The sequence below is a fragment of the Bubalus bubalis genome, chromosome 18 (genome assembly GCF_019923935.1).
Source record: "Bubalus bubalis isolate 160015118507 breed Murrah chromosome 18, NDDB_SH_1, whole genome shotgun sequence".
Lineage (NCBI taxonomy): Eukaryota > Metazoa > Chordata > Mammalia > Artiodactyla > Bovidae > Bubalus > Bubalus bubalis.
In genome coordinates this window covers 49445553-49465964 of record NC_059174.1, presented here as the reverse complement: position 1 = coordinate 49465964, position 20412 = coordinate 49445553, and the positions used below count along the sequence as shown (strand labels likewise).

At 43.0% G+C, this 20412-nt stretch overlaps 1 protein-coding gene, 1 long non-coding RNA gene and 1 pseudogene across 3 annotated transcripts in view; 2 read left to right on the top strand and 1 right to left on the bottom strand.

The window, feature by feature from the left end:
* The window catches only part of LOC102391053, a 214638-nt pseudogene that overhangs the window by 164966 nt on the left and 29260 nt on the right, over positions 1–20412 (top strand).
* Positions 1–20412, top strand: part of LOC123330130 — a 31680-nt gene that overhangs the window by 1278 nt on the left and 9990 nt on the right. The window lies entirely within an intron of this gene.
* On the bottom strand, positions 7134–7948 carry LOC123330128 (60S ribosomal protein L7). The gene has a single exon (XM_044930691.1). The coding sequence runs from the start codon at positions 7913–7915 to the stop codon at positions 7169–7171; it is 747 nt and encodes a 248-aa protein (XP_044786626.1). The 5' UTR covers positions 7916–7948; the 3' UTR covers positions 7134–7168.

Here is a 20412-nt window from a genome sequence, read left to right as displayed (position 1 = left end):
TTTAGTATTCCTTTCCTTCTGCTAACTTTAGGCTCATTTCTTGTCTTATTGTAGTTCCTTGAAGAATAAAGTTAGCTTGTTAAGTATAAAGTTAATTTGTTAACAAGTTAGCTTGTTAATTTTCCTTTACAGAAAATGTTATTTATTTTAAATTTTACGGGAAAACCCCCAAACTTCTCATTGTCAGTAAATAGAGACAAAGCATGAATACAGGGCTAGAATAACACCCACAGAACCTGAATCTGTCCAGAAACAAGTAACAGTAAAGTGCTGCTTTCTTTCTGGACTTTTCCCCCAAAACCTAATTAGTTCACCTTGAAAAATGCTTTGTATTCTAATTTGTATTTATGTTGGAGATCTATATAAGAAAGATCTTGCTGTTTTGGAAAACTTAAAAAACAAGTTTAATATGTAGTCATTTTTACTGTAGTGGTCAGTTCTGTTAGATGTATTCTTATTGTTATGCTATAGAGCAGCAGTCTCCAACATTTTGGGGACTGGATTTGTGGAAGGCAATTTTTCCAGGGACTGGGGAGGGGGATGATTTCTGGATGATTCAAGTGCATTCATAACAACTGGAAAAACTGTGCTGATGGGCACTTAATATTCAACAAGTAACATTCACTTAATTTTTACCATTCTGAGGGTTTTCTAGTTTTTTTCCTGTTTATGGCTCCCCTTGCTGAGCAAATGCTTTTAAAGTCAATGAGGCCCCATTTGTTTAGTTTAGTTTTCCATTACTCTAAGAGGTAGACCAAAAAAAGTTGTGATTTATGTCAAAGCATATTATACCTATATTTTCCTCAAGAGATTTGGATTAGTGGCCGTCTGTTCAGCTCTTTGATCAATGTGGAGTTTCTTTTCTCTCTGGAGTGTCCTAATTTCATTCCCTTTTTACTTGAGAAACCTCCGCGCTGTTCTGTGTGCTGGCTGTTAGCATCGACATTGCCAGCACCGCTGTAGGAGGGTTCCCTTCCCTCCACAACCTCCCCAGCGTTTATTGGTTTTAGACCTTTTGCCGATGCCCATTCTAACCTGTGTGAGGTGATACCTCATTGTAGTTTTGATTTGCATTTCTCTTAAGATTTCACAATGCTGAAATATGTACATGTGATTTTTTAGAAAACAGTGAGAGTCAGACTGAACTCCCGAGATCGTCCTCTTGACAGTCTGCTCTGTTTTGCGTTCTTTCTCCGTTACCAACCCAGGGACATTTGTTGAGGGCTGTGTATTTTACTGACAGCCCCACAGACGTGGTGAATATTACGTGCCCATGAGAACAGGTTTTTCAGTTGTTGTTACCAACAGCGGCCACAAGGCGGCAGCACTTCTTAGTGCGCCACTGTTTTTCTTTTGTAATTTAGCGTCTATTTTCTATTGGAGAAGAGCTGATTTCCAACGTTGTGTTTGTTATAGGTATACAGGAACTTGGTTTAGCTATACATGAACGTTTATCTGTTTTTTTTTTTTTTTTCCAGATTCTTTTCCTATATCGGTTCCTTCCATGTGTTCAGTAGACTTCTGTGTGCTAGTCACTAGGTCCTTTTGGATTCTCTAGTTGATAAGTACTCAGCTCAGTTCAGTTCAGTCGCTCAGTTGTGTCCGACTCTTTGCGACCCCATGAATCGCAGCACGCCAGGCCTCCCAGTACTATGTGTATGTTAATCCCAACCTCTTAATGTCTCCCTTCCCCTACCTTTTTTAAAAATAAAAATAACCATAAGTGGGTTTTCTAAGTCTGTGAGTTCGTTTCTGTTTATAAATTAGTTCATTTGAATGAAATGACAGATTCCACCTGTAAGTGACAAGACATTTCTCTTTCCCTCTCTGACAGACTTCACCCAATATGATAAATCTCTTGGCCCATCCATGCTGCAGCCAATGGTGAATTTTCGTTCTTTTTGATGGCTGAGTGTATTCCAGTGTACAGAGGACACTGTTTGTTTAATTTTTCTTCATTTCTCTGTGGATGGACATTTTGGTTGATGCTGTGTCTTTGTTATTGTCAACAGGGCTGCCCTGAAAAGAGGGATGCACGTGTCATATAAAATTAATCTTCCTTCCGGATCTAAGGCAAGGAGTGGGCTTGCCAGATCATGTGGTAACTCTATAGTTAATATTTAAAGGAACCTCCATACTGTTTTACTTCATGGCTGCAGGCCACCCATTTACTTCCCGGCCCACAGTGTAGGATTCCCTGTTCCCCTCGCCTTCAGCAACATTTAATCTTTGTAGATCTTTGAGAAGATGGACATTCTGAGGGGTGTGAGGTGATACCTTGTTGCCATTTTGATTTGCATTTCTCCAGTAACTAGAGATGCTGAGCATCTTTTTTGGTGCTTTATGGCCACCTGGATGCCTTCTCTGAACAAACGTCCACTTAGATCTTTGGCCCATTTTTCTACTGGGTTGGTTGTTTTTTTGGTATTGAGCTGCATGAGCTGATTGCATGTTTTGGAGAGAAATTTCTTGTTTCTAAATTCAGTTGCAAACATTTTTTCCCCCTCATTCCCAGGTGTTTTAAGTTTGGTTTATGGTTTCCCTTGCAATGCAAAAGCTTTTGAGGTTAGAGGCTCTTTGTTGAGTTTTGTTTAATTTTTCATTATTTTAAAAGTGGATCTGTTAGGAGAAGCATGCTGACTAAAACCACCCACCCTGGCCAGGTACCATAGTAACTATTTGCATGAATTGTTTTACGACAGGAAGTCCTGGTAAGGAACATGGAACTTATAAGCCACTACCAACCAGAAGAATTCGGGAAAGGTCAAAAGGAGACACCACATATCTGACCACCTCCCAGAATCCTTCTCGCTGGCATCCATCTTGGCTGAACAAGGCATGCACCACCAGGAAGGTCTGAGTCAGAATGATTGGCTACAGACAACCCGGAAACTAATCCCATCACCATAACACCCGAGACTGCAAGCCATGTGACAGAGCTGCTCTCCTGGGTTCCCTTACCCTCCTGCTCTCCACCCGGGTGCCCTTTCCCAAGAAAATCTCTTGCTTTGTCAGCGTATGTGTCTCCTCAGACAATTCATTTCCAAGTGTTAGACAAGAGCCCAGTTTCGTTCCCTGGGAGGGGTCCCCCTTCCTGCAACGGATCCAAAAGGGCTTACTGCCGTTTATGTCAAAGTATGTTTTCCCTGTAAATCCCTCAAGAGGTTTAGAGTAATTGTCCCTCCGTTTAGCTCTTCAGTCATTTTCGAGTTATTGTTTTCTGTAGGGGGATCAAATCAGATCAGATCAGTTGCTCAGTCATGTCCGACTCTTTGCAACCCCATGAATTGCAGCACGCCAGGCCTCCCTGTCCATCACCAACTCCTGGAGTTCACTCAGACTCACGTCCATCGAGTCAGTGATGCCATCCAGCCATCTCATCCTCTGTCGTCCCTTTCTCCTTCTGCCCCCAATCCCTCCCAGCATCAGAGTCTTTTCCAATGAGTCAGCTCTTCGCATGAGGTGGCCAAAGTACTGGAGTTTCAGCTTTAGCATCATTCCTTCCAAAGAAATCCCAGGGCTGATCTCCTTCAGAATGGACTGGTTGGATCTCCTTGCAGTCCAAGGGACTCTCAAGAGTCTTCTCCAACACCACAGTTCAAAAGCATCAATTCTTCAGCGCTCAGCCTTCTTCACAGTCCAACTCTCACATCCATACATGACCACAGGAAAAACCATAGCCTTGACTAGACGGACCTTTGTTGGCAAAGTAATGTCTCTGCTTTTGAATATGCTATCTAGGTTGCTCATAACTTTCCTTCCAAGGAGTAAGCGTCTTTTAATTTCATGGCTGCAGTCACCATCTGCAGTGATTTTGGAGCCCCCAAAAATAAAGTCTGACACTGTTTCCCCATCTATTTCCCATGAAGTGATGGGACCAGATGCCATGATCTTCATTTTCTGAATGTTGAGCTTTAAGCCCACTTTTTCACTCTCCACTTTCACTTTCATCAAGAGGCTTTTGAGTTCCTCTTCACTTTCTGCCATAAGGGTGGTGTCATCTGCATATCTGAGGTTATTGATATTTCTCCTGACAATCTTGATTCCAGTTTGTGTTTCTTCCAGTCCAGCGTTTCTCATGATGTACTCGGCATATAAGTTAAATAAACAGGGTGACAATATACAGCCTTGACGAACTCCTTTTCCAATTTGGAACCAGTCTGTTGTTCCATGTCCAGTTCTAACTGTTGCTTCCTGACCTGCATACAAATTTCTCAAGAGGCAGATCAGGTGGTCTGGTATTCCCATCTCTTTCAGAATTTTCCACAGTTTATTGTGATCCACACAGTCAAAGGCTTTGGCATAGTCAATAAAGCAGAAATCGATGCTTTTCTGGAACTCTCTTGCTTTTTCCATGATCCAGCGGATGTTGGCAATTTGATCTCTGGTTCCTCTGCCTTTTCTAAAACCAGCTTGAACATCAGGAAGTTCACGGTTCACATATTGCTGAAGCCTGGCTTGGAGAATTTTGAGCATTACTTTACTAGCGTGTGAGATGAGTGCAATTGTGCAGTAGTATGTTCATTCTTTGGCATTGCCTTTCTTTGGGATTGGAATGAAAACTGCCCTTTTCCAGTCCTGTGGCCACTGCTGAGTTTTCCAAATTTGCTGGCATATTGAGTGCAGCACTTTCACAGCATCATCTTTCAGGATTTGGAATAACTCAACTGGAATTCCATCACCTCCACTAGCTTTGTTCGAAGTGATGCTTTCTAAGGCCCACTTGACTTCACATTCCAGGATGTCTGGCTCTAGGTCAGTGATCACACCATCGTGATTATCTGGGTCATGAAGATCTTTTTGTACAGTTCTTCTGTGTATTCTTGCCATCTCTTCTTAATATCTTCTGCTTCTGTTAGGTTCATACCATTTCTGCCCTTTATCAAGCTCATCTTTGCATGAAATATTCCTTTGGTATCTCTGATTTTCTTGAAGAGATCCCTAGTCTTTCCCATTCTGTTGTTTTCCTCTATTTCTTTGCATTGATCGCTGAGGAAGGCTTTCTTATCTCTTCTTGCTATTCTTTGGAACTCTGCGTTCAGATGTTTATATCTTTCCTTTTCTCCATTCCTTTTTGCTTCTCTTCTTTTCACAGCTATTTGTAAGGCCTCCCCAGACAGCCATTTTGCTTTTTTGCATTTCTTTTCCATGGGGTTGGTCTTGATCCCTGTCTCCTGTACAATGTCACAAACCTCATTCATAGTTCATCAGGCACTCTATCTATCAGATCTAGGCCCTTAAATCTATTTCTCACTTCCATTGTATAATCAAAAGGGATTTGATTTAGGTCATACCTGAATGGTCTAGTGGTCATGGAGTGTCATAATTTCACTCACTGTTCTCTTGTTTAAGGAGGCTCCACCCTGTCCTCTGTATGGACTTTTAACAATTTGCATTGACAACATCAGTGCAGGAGAATTCCCTTTTCTCCAAAACCTACCAGCCTTTATTGTTTGTGGACTTTTTGACAAAGGTCATTTTGACCAGTGAGAGGTGATTCCTCATTGTAGTTTTGATTTGCTTTTCTATAAGATTTTAGTGTGTGGAGGCTTTTCATATGATTTAAAAAAAAATAACAAAACAGTGTAAAACTGACCTGTGGAGATTGCCCTCTTGTCGTCTGCCCTCTTTTGAATTCTTTTTCCAGGACCTGCTTGAGGGCATTTGTTGAGGGAGGTGTTTTTTTCCTTACATTCTTCCAGGCCTGGTGAAAACAAGTGTCCAAGTGAAAGTGAAAGTCGCTCAGTTGTGTCTGACTCTTTGCGACCCCATGGACTATACAGTCCATGGAATTCTCCAGGCCAGAATACTGGAGTGGGTAGCCGTCCCCTTCTTCAGGTGATCTTCCCAACCCAGGGATCGAACCCAGGTCTCCCACATAGCAGGTAGATAAGTGCCCCAAGAGCAGAGGTTTTTTCAGTTGCTGATACTAAAGTGGCCACAAGGGGCAGCATTTCTCCCTGTTCCAGCTGTGGTTTTTGTTTTGGTTTAGCGTTTATTTTCTATTGAAGTAGAGTTGATTTCCGATGTTGTGTTTGTTTTAGGTACAGGAACCTGGTTTTGTTATACATGAACATATATCTATTTTGGAGGGGGGAGGTCTTTTCCCATATAGGTTCTTTCAGTGTATTCAATTGGAGAAGGCAGTGGCACCCCACTCCAGTACTCTTGCCTGGAAAATCCATGGACAGAGGAGCCTGGTAGGCTGCAGTCCATGGGGTCGCTAAGTCGGACACGACTGAGCGACTTCACTTTCACTTTTCACTTTCATGCATTGGAGAAGGAAATGGCAACCCACTCCAGTGTTCTTGCCTGGAGAATCCCAGGGACGGGGGAGCCTGGTGGGCTGCCATCTTTGGGGTCGCACCGAGTCAGACATGACTGAAGCGACTTAGCAGCAGCAGCAACAGCAGTGTATTCAATCAGTTCAGTTCAGTTGCTAAGTCATGTCCGTCTCTTTGCAACCCCATGGACTGCAGCATGCCAGGCTTCCCTGTTCATTACCAACTCCCAGAGCTTGCTCACACTCATGTCTGTGGATGCCATCCAACCATCTTATCCTCTGTTGTCCCCTTCTCCTTCTGCCTTCAATCTTGCCCAGCATCAGGGTGTTTCAAGTGAGTCAGTTCTTCACATCAGATGGCCAAAGTACTGGAGTTTTGGCATTACTATCAGTCCTTCCAATGAATATTCAGGACTGATTTCCTTAAGGATGGACTGGTTGGATCTCCTTGCAGTCCAAGGGACTCTCCAGAGTCTTCTCCAATACCACAGTTCCAAAGCATCAATTCTTCAGTGCTCAGCATTCTTTATGGTCCAGCCCTCACATCTATACATCACTACTGGAAAAACCATACCTTTGACTAGATGGACCTTTGTTGGCAAAGTAGCGTCTCTGCTTTTTAATATGCTGTCTGGGTTGGTCATAGCTTTTCTTCCAAGGAGTGAGCATCTTTTAATCTCATGGCTGCAGTTACCATCTGCAGTGATTTTGGAGCCCAAGAAAATAAAGTCTGTCACTGTTTCCAATGTTTCCCCATCTATTTGCCATGAAGTGATGGGACCAGATGCCATGATCTTAGTTTTCCGAATGTTGAGTTTTTTTTTTTTTTTCAATTTGTTTCAATTGTTTATTAACCAGATTACAATAATAATCCTGGTAGATACCTTAGTTCATCCTTCTAATAAGCCTGTTGATCTGGTCTTCCCTGTTGCCAGCATCTCCACCTTCTACAAAATGGGTGGTCTTTTTCTTCATTCCACCTCGTGGAGAAGACAATTTAAAGGGCCACAGGAAGTTGTTTGCTTCTTTGAAACGTTTTCCAACGGTATAGATCTCATGAATCAGATCCTCCATGCAGATGATTTCATATTTCCCAAGAGATCGAGCAATCAATGCGTTGTCTGTCAGGGCAATTCGCTTTTTGTTGATTTTGCCATAACCACGCTTGTAAATCAATTCATTTACAGACTTCAGATTTGGGTACCCCCATGCAATGTATGGCTCCACAATTCTCAGCATGTTAATTGATGCCTTGTTGAGCTTCACAAAAGTGCCGTTGAATATCTGCCGGAGGCGAAGGAGCTGCAGCACCTTTCGAACCTTTGGGCTCACACCGTTGATACCTCTGATCCTGATGACAAATGCCAATTTGGGTTCCGCGGGTACATAGAAGTTACCGGCTTTTCGTGCCATCCTAGCCATTCGAATTTCAGTTCTGTACATCTGCCTGTATTCCTTGTGGTAATGCTTAGCTTTTTCATAGATAAGCTTCCTCCTTGCCTTTCGAAGCATCTTTTGGGCAAACTTCTTTCTCAGTCGCTTGATCTTAAGCTCTGCGAAATTCTTCCGCTTTTTCTTAAGGGTTTCTGGCACAGCAGGAACCTTCTTTTTCTTCTCTTCTGCACCCTCCATGGTTCCAGCCGGGAAAGAGACCGAATGTTGAGTTTTAAGCCAACTTTTTCACCCTCATCTTTCACTTTCATCAAGAGGCTCTTTAGTTCTTCTTTGCTTTCTGCCATAAGGGTGGTGTCATCTGCATATCTGAGGTTATTCATATTTTTCCTGAAAATCTTGATTCCAGCTTGTGCTTCATCCAGCCCAGCATTTCTCATGATGTACTCTGCATCTAAGTTAAATAAGCAGGGTGACAATATACAGCCTTGATGTACTCCTTTCCCAATTTGGAACCAGCCTGTTGTTCCATGTCCAGTTCTAACTGTTGCTTCTTGACCTGCATATAGATTTCTCAAGAAGCAGATCAGGTGGTGTGGTATTCCCATCTCTTGAAGAATTTTCCACAGTTTGTTGTGATCCACACAGTCAAAGCCTTTGGCATAGTGGATGTAGGCACTAAATTATTGCATTTTTCTAATCCATCTCTGACATAATAGAATCATCCATTTTGTAGAAGAGATTTAAATCTAAAATGTGAAGATGTTTTTAAAACAATATTAACAACTGTTAGATTTTAAAAGAATAACTGAACACATTTGTCTTCGGTCATTATGCATTGCTTTGTTTCGATCACAGTAATTTTTTCTTCAGTGCTTTGTGATCATACTATTAGGAAAAAGTAAAGGGCTCATTACTGTGTTATTTTAGTAGATTTGGCTAAACTACTAACAGGGGATCTTAAAAGTATCTGAGGGATTTGATGGCTCCGTATAATGTTCTCCTCGGAGAAGGCAATGGCTCCCCACTCCAGTACTCTTGCCTGGAAAATCCATGGACAGAGGAGCCTGTTAAGCTACAGTCCATGGGGTCGCGAAGAGTCGGACATGACTGAGCGACTTCACTTTCACTTTTCACTTTCATGCATTGGAGAAGGAAATGGCAACCCACTCCAGTGTTCTTGCCTGGAGAATCCCAGGGACGGGGAAGCCTGGTGGGCTGCCGTCCATTGGGTTGCACAGAGTCGGACACGACTGAAGCGACTTAGCAGATGTTTTTCTGGAACTCTCTTGCTTTCTTGATAATCCAGTGGATGTTAGCAATTTGATCTCTGGTTCCTCTTCCTTTTCTAAATCCAGCTTGAACATTTGGAAGTGCATGGTTCATGTACTGTTGAAGCCTGGCTTGGAGAATTTTGATCATGACTTTGCTAGCCTGTGAGATGAGTGCAATTGTGGAGTAGTTTGAACATTCTTTGGCATTGCCTTTCTTTGGGATTGGAATGAAAATGGACTTTTTCCAGTCCTGTGGCCATTGCCGAGTTTTCCAAATTTGCTGGCCTATTGAGTGCAGCACTTTCACAGCATCATCTTTTAGGATTTGAAATAGCTCAACTGAAATTCCATCCCCTCCACTAGCTTTGTTTGTAGTGATGCTTCTTCCTAAGGCCCACTTGACGTCCCACTCCAGGATGTCTGGCTCTAGGTGAGTGATCACACCATCGTGATTATCTGGGTCGTGAAGATCTTTTTTGTACAGTTCTTCTGTGTATTCTTGCCATCTCTTCCTAATATCTTCTGCTTCTGTTAGGTCCATACCATTTCTGTCCTTTATCGAGCCCATCTTTTCATGAAATGTTCCCTTGAAAACTCTAATTTTCTTGAAGAGATCTCTAGTCTTTCCCATTCTGTTGTTTTCCTCTATTTCTTTCCATTGATCACTGAGGATGGCTTTCTTATCTCTTCTTGCTATTCTTTGGAACTCTGCATTCAGATGCTTATATCTTTCCTCTTCTCCTTTGCTTTTTGCTTCTCTTCTTTTCACAGCTATTTGTAAGGCCTCCCCAGACAGCCATTTTGCTTTTTTGCATTTCTTTTCCATGGGGTTGGTCTTGATCCCTGTCTCCTGTACAATGTCACGAACCTCATTCCATAGTCCATCAGGCACTCTATCTATTAGATCTAGGCCCTTAAATCTATTTCTCACTTCCACTGTATAATCATAAGGGATTTGATTTAGGTCATACCTGAATGGTCTAGTGGTTTTCCCTACTTTCTTCAATTTCAGTCTGAATTTGGCAATAAGGAGTTCATGATCTGAGCCACAGTCAGCTCCTGGTCTTGTTTTTGCTGACTGTATAGAGCTTCTCCATCTTTAGCAGCAAAGAATATAATCAATCTGATTTCGGTGTTGACCATCTGGTGATGTCCATGTGTAGAGTCTTTTCTTGTGTTGTTGGAAGAATGTGTTTGTTATGACCAGTGCATTTTCTTGGCAAAACTCTATTAGTCTTTGCCCTGCTTCATTCCGTATTCCAAGGCCAAATTTGCCTGTTACTCCAGCTGTTTCTTGACTTCCTACTTTTGCATTCCAGTCCCCTATAATGAAAAGGACATCTTTTTTGGGTGTTAGTTCTAAAAGGTCTTGTAGGTCTTCGTAGAACCGTTCAACTTCAGCTTCTTCAGCGTTACTGGTTGGGGCATAGACTTGGATTACTGTGATATTGAATGGTTCACCTTGGAAATGAACAGAGATCATTCTGTCATTTTTGAGATTGCATCTAAGTACTGCATTTTGGACTCTTTTGTTGACCATGATGGCCACTCCATTTCCTCTGAGGGATTCCTGCCCACAGTAGTAGATATAATGGTCACCTGAGTTAAATTCACCCATTCCAGTCCATTTTAGTTGGCTGATTCCTAGAATGTCAACATTCACTCTTGCCATCTCTTGTTTGACCACTTCCAATTTGCCTTGATTCATGGATCTGACATTCCAGGCTCCTATGCAATATTGCTCTTTACAGTATTGGACCTTGCTTCTATCACCAGTCACATGCACAGCTGGGTATTGTTTTTGCTTTGGCTCCATCCCTTCATTCTTTCTGGAGTTATTTCTCCACTGATCTCCAGTAGCATATTTGGCACCTACTGACCTGGGGAGTTTCTCTTTCAGTATCCTATCATTTTCCCTTTTCATACTGTTCATGGGGTTCTCAAGGCAAGAATACTGAAGTGGTTTGCCATTCCCTTCCGCAGTGGACCACATTCTTTCTGAGGTCAGGGGCAGTGACGAGAGGAGTTACCCTGCATCCGAGGTCAAGGGTGGCGACGAGAGGAGTTACCCCGCTTCTGAGATCAGGGGCGGTGGCCAGGAGGAGATACCCCATGCCCAAGCCCGAGGCCAGGGGCGGTGGCCGGAAGGACCAACCCCATGTCCAAGGAGCCGTGGCTGAGTGGACGCTTGGGGGCCTAGAGGAGCTATCCCACACTGAAGGTCAGGAAGGGCGTCGGTGAGGAGATACCCCTCATCCAAGGTAAGGAGCAATGGCTGCGCTTTGCTGGAGCAGCCGTGAAGAAACACCCCATGCCCAAGGTAAGAGAAACCCAAGTAAGAGGGTAGTATTGCAAGAGGGCATCAGAGGGCAGACACACTGAAACCATACTCACAGAAAACTAGTCCATCTAATCACACTAGGACCACAGCCTTGTCTAACTCAATGAAACTAAGCCATGTGTGTGGGGCAACCCAAGATGGGCGGGTCATGGTGGAGAGATCTGACAGAATGTGGTCCACTGGAGAAGGGAATGGAAAACCACTTCAGTATTCTTGCCTTGAGTAAACAAGGGAAGATTACTCTAAAAGCTCTTGAGGAAAATATAGGCAGAACACACTTTGACAGAAATGGCAGCAAGTTGTTTTTGGATCCACTCTTAGAATAATGAACAATAAGACCTAACTCAGCGAAAGAGACCTCAGTAACCTAAAAAGCTATTGCCCTGCAAGGAAAACCCTAAAAAAAGAAAGGCAACACGAAGCATAGGAAAAACGCAGTTTGCAACTAAAAATAAAAACTCAGAATTTATCAGAAAACAGGCAGACAGCTCATAAAGCGCAATGAAAAGAATAATAATTAAAAAAAAACCAACCCAACAGAAAATGATGCCAAAGATCGAAATGAATATTTCATTAAGAAGGCCTCCAGAAGGTCATAGCACACGTAAAAGATGCTCAGCATCACTGTCAGATGAGTGCCAATCAAAGCTGCAAGCGCCAGCCCCCTCACACAGGGTAGAATGGCCATCCTCCAAAAGAGAAACAAAGAGTAAATGCTGCTGAGAAGAGGCGATTCTTCTACACTGCGTCAGGGATGTCAATGGTCAGTCAGGTCACAAAGGAAAACAGTATGGAGATTCTTAAACCACTAAACGCAGAGTTACCACTCTCTCTGGCAAGCCCACCCCTTGCCTCAGATCTGGAGAAAATCATAATTTAAGATGATACTTGTTCCCGTATATTCAGGGCAGCACGACTGACAATATTCCAGACAGCAGAAGTGAAAGTGTTAGTTGCTCAGTCGTGTCTGACTCTCTGCAACCCCTGTGGACTCTAGGCCACCAGGCTCCTCTGTCCATGGGATTCTCCTGGCAAGAATACTGGAGCGTGTTGTCATGCCCTCCTCCAGTGGATGTTGCCAACCCAGGAATCAAACCTGAGTCTCCTGCATTGCAGGTGGATGCTTTACCACCAAGCCACCATAACATCCAAAGCAGAGCATCAATCAAAAAGTCCATCAATAGAGAAATGACGAGTAACTAGTCCATGTAGACACTGGAATACACTCAGTCATCAAAAAGAAGGAAAAAACACCTTGGAAGCAGCATAGATGGACTGAGAGATTCATCATACACTGTGAAGTCCATCAGAGAGGGGGAGAAATATCACTTACAGGTGGAATCTATGAATTCATTAAAATGAACTTTATAAAGAGAATGAACTTTATAATTTATAAAGAGAAACTCACAGACTTAGAAAACCAACTTATGATTATCTGAAAAAAATACATAGGGGTAGTGGGACATTAAGAGGTTGGGATTAACATATTAACACACTACTTATTATCAGATAGATAATCCAAAAGGGCCTCCTGAATAGCACAGGGAAGTCTACGGAATACACTGAAAGAACTTATTTGGAAAAAGCCCCCTTTAAAGCAAAGAATTGATATACGTCTATATATAGCTGAATCAAATTCCTGTAAACTTTAAACAGATAAACAACAGTAAGCAACTCTACACCGATTAAAGTTGTTACCATGCTGCTGCTGCTGCTGCTCAGTCGCTTCAGTCGTGTCCAACTCTGTGCGACCCCATAGACGGCAGCCCATTAGGCGCCCCCGTCCCTGAGATTCTCCAGGCAAGAACACTGGAGTGGGTTACCATTTCCTTCTCCAATGCATGAAAGTGAAAAGTGAAAGTGAAGTCGCTAAGTCGTGTCCGACCCTCAGCGACCCCATGGACTGCAGCCTACCAGGCTCCTCCGCCCATGGGATTTTCCAGGCAAGAGTACTGGAGTGGGGTGCCATCGCCTTGATCCCCCAGCACAAGTGTGGCGCATGAGAAATGCTACCGCCTTGTGGCCATTTTTGGTAACAACAACAGAAAAAGCTGTGCCTATGTGCACATGTGCCTTGCGCCTATTCCCTGGTGGCTCAGAGGTTAAAACGTCTGCCTCCATTGCGGGAGACCCGGATTCGATCCTCGGGTCGGGAAGATCCCCTGGAGAAGGAAATGGCAGCCCACTCCAGAATTCTTGCTTGGAGAATCCCATGGACGGAAAAGCCTGGTAGGCTACAGTCCACGGGGTCGCAAAGAGTTGGACACGACTGAGCGACTTCTCTTTCCTTTCTTTCACATGAGCACTTACTCTTCACCAGCCCCGCGGGAATGCAAGGAAAAGACACCTGTCCTCAACAAATGTCCTGGAAAAGAAGTCAAAACAGAGCAGACTGTCAAAACGCCAAACTCGGGAGTTCAGTTTTACTCATACCGTTTTTTTGTTTTTTAAAGATTTCACAATCATGAAATCTTGCAGAAATGAAAATCAAAACTACAATCACATATCAGCTCACACCGGTAAGAATGGCCTTTGTCAAAGGGTCTACAAACAATAAACGGTGGAGAGGTTGTGGAGAAAAGGGACCCCTCCTGTACTGATGCCGGCATTGTTAAATTGTTAACAGTCAGTAGGCAGGATAGCGTGAAGGTTCCTTAAATAGTGAAAAGAGAATGACATTACCACTCTGCCTAACCTCATAGAGAAAAAGGAATTCCAGATTGATTGACGATCTCATTGGAGGGGTGATTACTCTCTACTTCTTGAGAAAAATACATGCAGACGCACTTTGACATAAATCACAGCCAGTTATTGCTGGATCCACCTTTGAGAGTAATGAAACATAAAATGAAGTGAACAGAAGGGACCTCATCGACCTTAAGGGTTTGCACAGCAAGGGAAATCCTAAATGACAGAAAAAGTCCATCTTCAGATTGGGAAAAGTAAAGGTTTCCAAATGAGGATACCCACAAGGAATTCATCTCCAACACATGCAAACAGCTCATGTAGCTCAACATCAAAAAAAAAAAAACAAACAAACAACCCAATAGAAAAATGGGCCAGTGGTTTAAATGGACACTCCTCCAAGAAGGCATCCAGATGGCCAGAGAGTACGTGAAAAGGGGCTCAGGATCCCTGTTAAAGAAATGCCGACCAAAACTGCACCGAGGAATCTTCTCAAACCTGTCAGACGGGCCCTTTTCAAAAAGTCTGCAAACAATAGTGGAAAGGGTTTGAAGAAAAGCTAACTCTTTGATACAGATGCTGGGAATGTAAATTGTTAACAGCCAAAATGGAGAACAGGAAGAAGGTTCCTTAAACAAGAGAAAAGTGAGTGAAATTACAACACTCTTAAACCCCATGCAGAAAAAGAAACTCCAAATTAATTAAAGAGCTAAATGGAGGGATGATTACCCTAAATCTCTTGAGGAAAATACAGGCAGAACATGCCTTGACATAAATTGCAGCAAGTTCTTTTTGCATCAATTCTCAGAATAATGAAAAAAAAAAATTAAACTCAACAAAAGGGACCTCATTAACATAAAATCCTTTGGCACAGCAAGGAAAATACTAAACAAAGGGGGAAAAAAATCCCCTCAAAATGGGGAAAAAAAAAGTTTGCAACCGAATTTAAAAATGGAATTCACCTTTAAAACATGCAAACAGCAGCTTAATATCAAGAAAACAATCAATTCAATAAATAAAAAAGAAACAGGCCAAAGATCCAAATGAACATTTGTTCAAAGAAGGTATCCAGATGGCCATAAAGCACCGGAAAAGATGCCCGGGATCACTGTTAGAAAAATGCCAATCAAAACTGCAGTTAGGTATCAGCTCACACGGCTCAGGATGGCCATCTTCCAAAAGATCTACAAAGAATTAAATGCTGCTGAGGGCGAGGGGAACAGAGCATCCTCTACTCTGTGGGGTGGGGGTGTGCATGGGTGGTGCAGCCATGAAGGAAAACCATGGAGATTCCTTAAAACACTAAATACAGACTTAACACATGACAAGGCAAGCCCACCCTTTGCCTTAGAGCTGGAGAAAATCATAAAATGATTTTTAAATCATTTAAAATGATTTATGCAGCCCAATTTTCAGGGCAGCACTGTTGACGATATCCAAGACAGAGCATCAACCAGAGTGTCCATCAATAGAGAAATGAAGAGACTCTGGAATACACTCGGCTATCCCAAAGAATGAAAAAATGCCATTGTCAGGAGCATGGAAGGACTGAGGTTTATCATACTGAGTGAAGTCAGTCCAAGAGGGAAAGAAATATATCACTGATGGGTACAATCTAGAAATTCACACACATGAACTAATTTATAAACAGAAACAGACTCACAAAAAACCAACTTATGATTGTTTTTTTTTAAACAGTGGGGGAAGGGGAACATTGAGAGTTTAGGACTGACATATACACACTACTTACTACCAGATATATCCTAAAGGACCTGCTGTTCGCACAAGGAAGTCTGCGGAGCAACTGAAAGAACCTATTTGGGAAAAGCCCCCTTAATAGAATCGATATATGTCTGTGTATGACTGACTCAAGTTCCTGTAAACCTAAAACACAACAACAGAAATCAACTCTACTGCAATAGAAAATAGAAACTGAAAGTGTTAGTTGTTCACACGTGTCTGACTCTTTGCGATCCCATGGACTGTCGCCCGCCATGCTCCTCTGTCCATGGAATTCTCCAGGCAAGAATACTGGAGGGGGTTGCCATTCTCTTCTCCAGGGATCTTCCTGACCCAGGGATTGAACTCGGGTCTCCTGCATTGCAGGCAGATTAATTACTTTCTGAGCCACCAGGGAAGCCCAATAGAAAATTAAAATTAGCCAGAAAAACAAAACAAAACAAAACAAACCCAGTGTGGCGCATGAAGAAATGCTGCCGCCTTGTGGCCGCTTTTGGTAACAACAATGGAAACCTCTGCTAATGGGTACTTAAAAGTCAGTCACCAAGCCTGAGGGGATGTGGGAAAAAACACCTATCCTTAACAACTGTCCTTGGGGAGGTTCTGGAAAATGATTTCAGATGAGGGCAGATGGTCAAGAAGACAATCTCGAGAGATCGTTTTTGCTCACAGTGTTGTTTCTTTTTAATCACACCAAAAACTTTCAACATCATGAATCTTATAAAAATGCAAAGCAAACTACTACGAGGTATCAGCTCATACCTGTCAGAACGGCCTTTGTCAAAAGGTCTACAAGCAATAAATTCTGGAGAGGTTGTGGAGAAAAGGGAACACTCCTACACTGATGCCGCCAATGCATGTTGTTAACAGCCAGGATGCAGGAGAGGGTGGAGGTTCCTTAAACAGAGAAAAGTGAAAGAATTTACATCTGTCCCTAACCACTTGCGGAAAAAGAAACTCCAAATCAATGAAAGAGCTAAATGGAGGGACTACGCTAAACCGCTGGAGGAAAATACACGCAGAACATGCTTTGACATAAATCGCAGCAAGTTCTTTTTGGATCAACTCTTACACTCTTAAAAGAGGGAAAATGAAAGCAAAACTCAACAAAAGGGACCTCATTAACCTCAAAAGCTTTTCAACAGCATGGAAAACCCTGAAGGAAAGAAGACAAACCTCAAAATGGGGGAAAAATGTTTGCCACCAAATTTAAAAACAAGGAGTTCATCTCCAAAGCATGCAAACAGTTCATACAGCTCAATACATATATATATATATATAACAATCAACCCAATAGAATACGGGCCAAATATCTAAACGGACATTTGTCCAAAGAAAGCATCCAGATGGACATAAGCACATGAAAAGATGCTCAGGATCACTGTTAGTGAAATGCCACTCAAAACTGCAATGAAGTGTCAACTTACCCCTCTCAGAATGACCATCTTCGAAAAGTGAAAGTGCTAATCACTCAGTCGTGTTTGAGTCTTTGCAGCCCCATAGACTGTAGCCTGCCAGGCTCCTCTGTCCATGGGAATGCTCTAGGCAAGAATACTAGAGTGGGTTGCCGCTTCCTTCTCCAGGGGATCTTCCCAACCTAGGGACTGAACCCAGGTCTCCCGCCTTGCAAGCAAATGCTTTACCATCTGAGCCACCAGGGAAGCCCTTAATCTTCAAATGATCTATAAAAAATTAAGTGCAGCTGAGGGCAAGGGGAATAGGGAATCCTCCTATACTGTTTCAGAGATGTATATGGGTGGGTGCAGCCATGAAGGAGAACGGTGTGGAGATTCCTTAAAACACCAAATACAGACTTACGCCTGATCTGGCAAGCCCACTCCTTGTCTTAAATGCAGAGAAAATCATAATTTAAAATGATACCTTAACCTCTGTTTTCAAGGCAGCACTATTGACAACCTCCAAGACAGACCATCCACCAAAATATCCATCAATAGAGAAATAAAGGGTAACTGGTCCATCTATATACTGGAATACACTCAGCCATCAAAAAAAAAACCGAAGGGGAAAAAAAAAACAAACCGATGGAAAGAAGGCCATTGGCAGCAGCTTAAATGGACCCACATATGATCATAAGTAAGTGAAAGACAAATATCCTAAGATATCACTTCTAGATGGAATCTAAACATGGATACAATAAACTTCTTGACAAAACAGAAACAGCCTCCCAGACTTAGAAACAGTCCTTATGGTTACTAAAAAATGAAAGTTTGGGGGCAGGGAGAAATTAGTAATATGAGAATAACAGATACACTAGTGTTTATAAAATAATCCACAAGGACCCCCTGCAAAGCACAAGGAACCCTACTCAACATTCTGTAATGACCTACATGGGGAATGAAGCTGAAAAAGAACATATAAGTCATGTGTGAATTATTCAAGTTGCTGTACACCTAAAAAAAAAAACCACCCACCACAGTGTAAATTATCTATATATTCCAATTCAAAATAAGTGGCAAAAATAGAAAGACAAAAATAATTTAAAAAAGAACTGAAGACTCTATTCTGCTCAGGTCTTGGGACCTGGGCTGATGTCACATCCCTGGAGCCTGAGTAGGCTTGGGTCCCCAGACTGGACTGTCGTGGGGCTGAGTGTATGGGGAGGGTGTGCCAGGCAACGAGCCCCCCACCGCAACAGACATGAACTTCCTTTCCCCCTCTGTATGAGCCCATAGTCTCCAGATCCAGGCGGGTCCTCCTGCAGCAGAACAAGCCATAGTGCCCCCAAAGGATGGTGGAGCCTCTGGACTGGAAGAGCTTTGCAAACTTCCCTGGGCTCTGCATCTCCTGGTGATGGGGTTGGGGTTCCCACTTCCAGCTTCCTTCCTTAGCATCACCCCACCTGCGGATGACACCCCCTTCTGCAGAGTGGTGTTGCAATTGGGATCTGTCTTGGGGATGGAGGGTAAGGGGGAGGAAGTAAGGAGACACAAGTCTTAAGCATAGCCACTCTCACTGACAACCCAGAAATAGGACTTGCCCTAAGGCTCTGGTTGCCCAGGTACCCAGAGTTGGGCATGAAGAAATGCTGCCACCTTGTGGCCATTTCCCACAACAACCGCTTGAAAGCCGGGGCTGATGGCTATTCACAAGCCTGCCCTTAAGAAATGCCCTGGGGTAAATCACCGGAAAAGAATTCAAAACAGGGCAGACCTTCAAAAAGCTAATTGCAAGATGTAAGTTGTACTCACAGTGTAGAAGATAAACAGGGACCCGGAAAGATACTCAACATCACAAATTATCAGTTCAGTTCAGTTGATCAGTCCTGTCCGACTCCTTGCGACCACATGAATCGCAGCACGCCAGGCCTCCCTGTCCATCACCAACTCCCGGAGTTCACTCAGACTCACGGCCATCGAGTCAGTGATGCCATCCAGCCATCTCATCCTCTGTCGTCCCCTTCTCCTCCTGCCCCCAATCCCTCCCAGCATCAGAGTCTTTTCCAATGAGTCAATTCTTTGCATGAGGTGGCCAAACTACTGGAGTTTCAGCTTTAACATCATTCCTTCCAAAGAAATCCCAGGGCTGATCTCCTTCAGAATGGACTGGTTGCATCTCCTTGCAGTCCAAGGGACTCTCAAGAGTCTTCTCCAACAATACAGTTCAAAAGCATCAATTCTTCGCTGCTCAGCCTTCTTTACATTCCAACTCTCACATCCATACATGACCACAGGAAAAACCATAGCCTTGACTAGACGGACCTTTGTTGGCAAAGTAATGTCTCTGCTCTTGAATATGCTATCTAGGTTGGACATAACTTTCCTTCAAAGGAGTAAGCATCTTTTAATTTCATGGCTGCAGTCACCATCTGCAATGATTTTGGAGCCCCCCCAAAATAAAGTCTGACACTGTTTCCCCATCTATTTCCCATGAAGTGATGGGACCAGATGCCATGATCTTCGTTTTCTGAATGTTGAGCTTTAAGCCCACTTTTTCACTCTCCACTTTCACTTTCATCAAGAGGCTTTTGAGTTCCTCTTCACTTTCTGCTTTAAGGGTGGTGTCATCTGCATATCTGAGGTTATTGATATTTCTCCCAGCAATCTTGATTTTAGCTTGTGTTTCTTCCAGTCCAGTGTTTCTCATGATGTACTCTGGATAGAAGTTAAATAAGCAGGGTGATAATATACAGCCTTGACATACTCCTTTTCCTATTTGGAACCAGTCTGTTGTTCCATGTCCAGTTCTAACTGTTGCTTCCTGACCTGCATACAGATTTCTCAAGAGGAAGGTCAGGTGGTCTGGTATTCCCATCTCTTTCAGAATTTTCCACAGTTTATTGTGATCCACACAGTCAAAGGCTTTGGCATAATCAATAAAGCAGAAATCGATGCTTTTCTGGAACTCTCTTGCTTTTTCCATGATCCAGCAGATGTTAGCAATTTGATCTCTGGTTCCTCTGCCTTTTCTAAAACCAGCTTGAACATCTGGAAGTTCATGGTTCATGTATTGCTGAAGCCTGGCTTGGAGAATTTTGAGCATTACTTAACTAGTGTGTGAGATGAGAGCAATTGTGCGGTAGTTGGAGCATTCTTTGGCATTGCCTTTCTTTGGGATTGGAATGAAAACTGCCCTTTTCCAGTCCTGTGGCCACTGCTGAGTTTTCCAAATTTGCTGGCATATTGAGTGCAGCACTTTAACAGCATCATCTTTCAGGATTTGAAATAGCTCAACTGGAA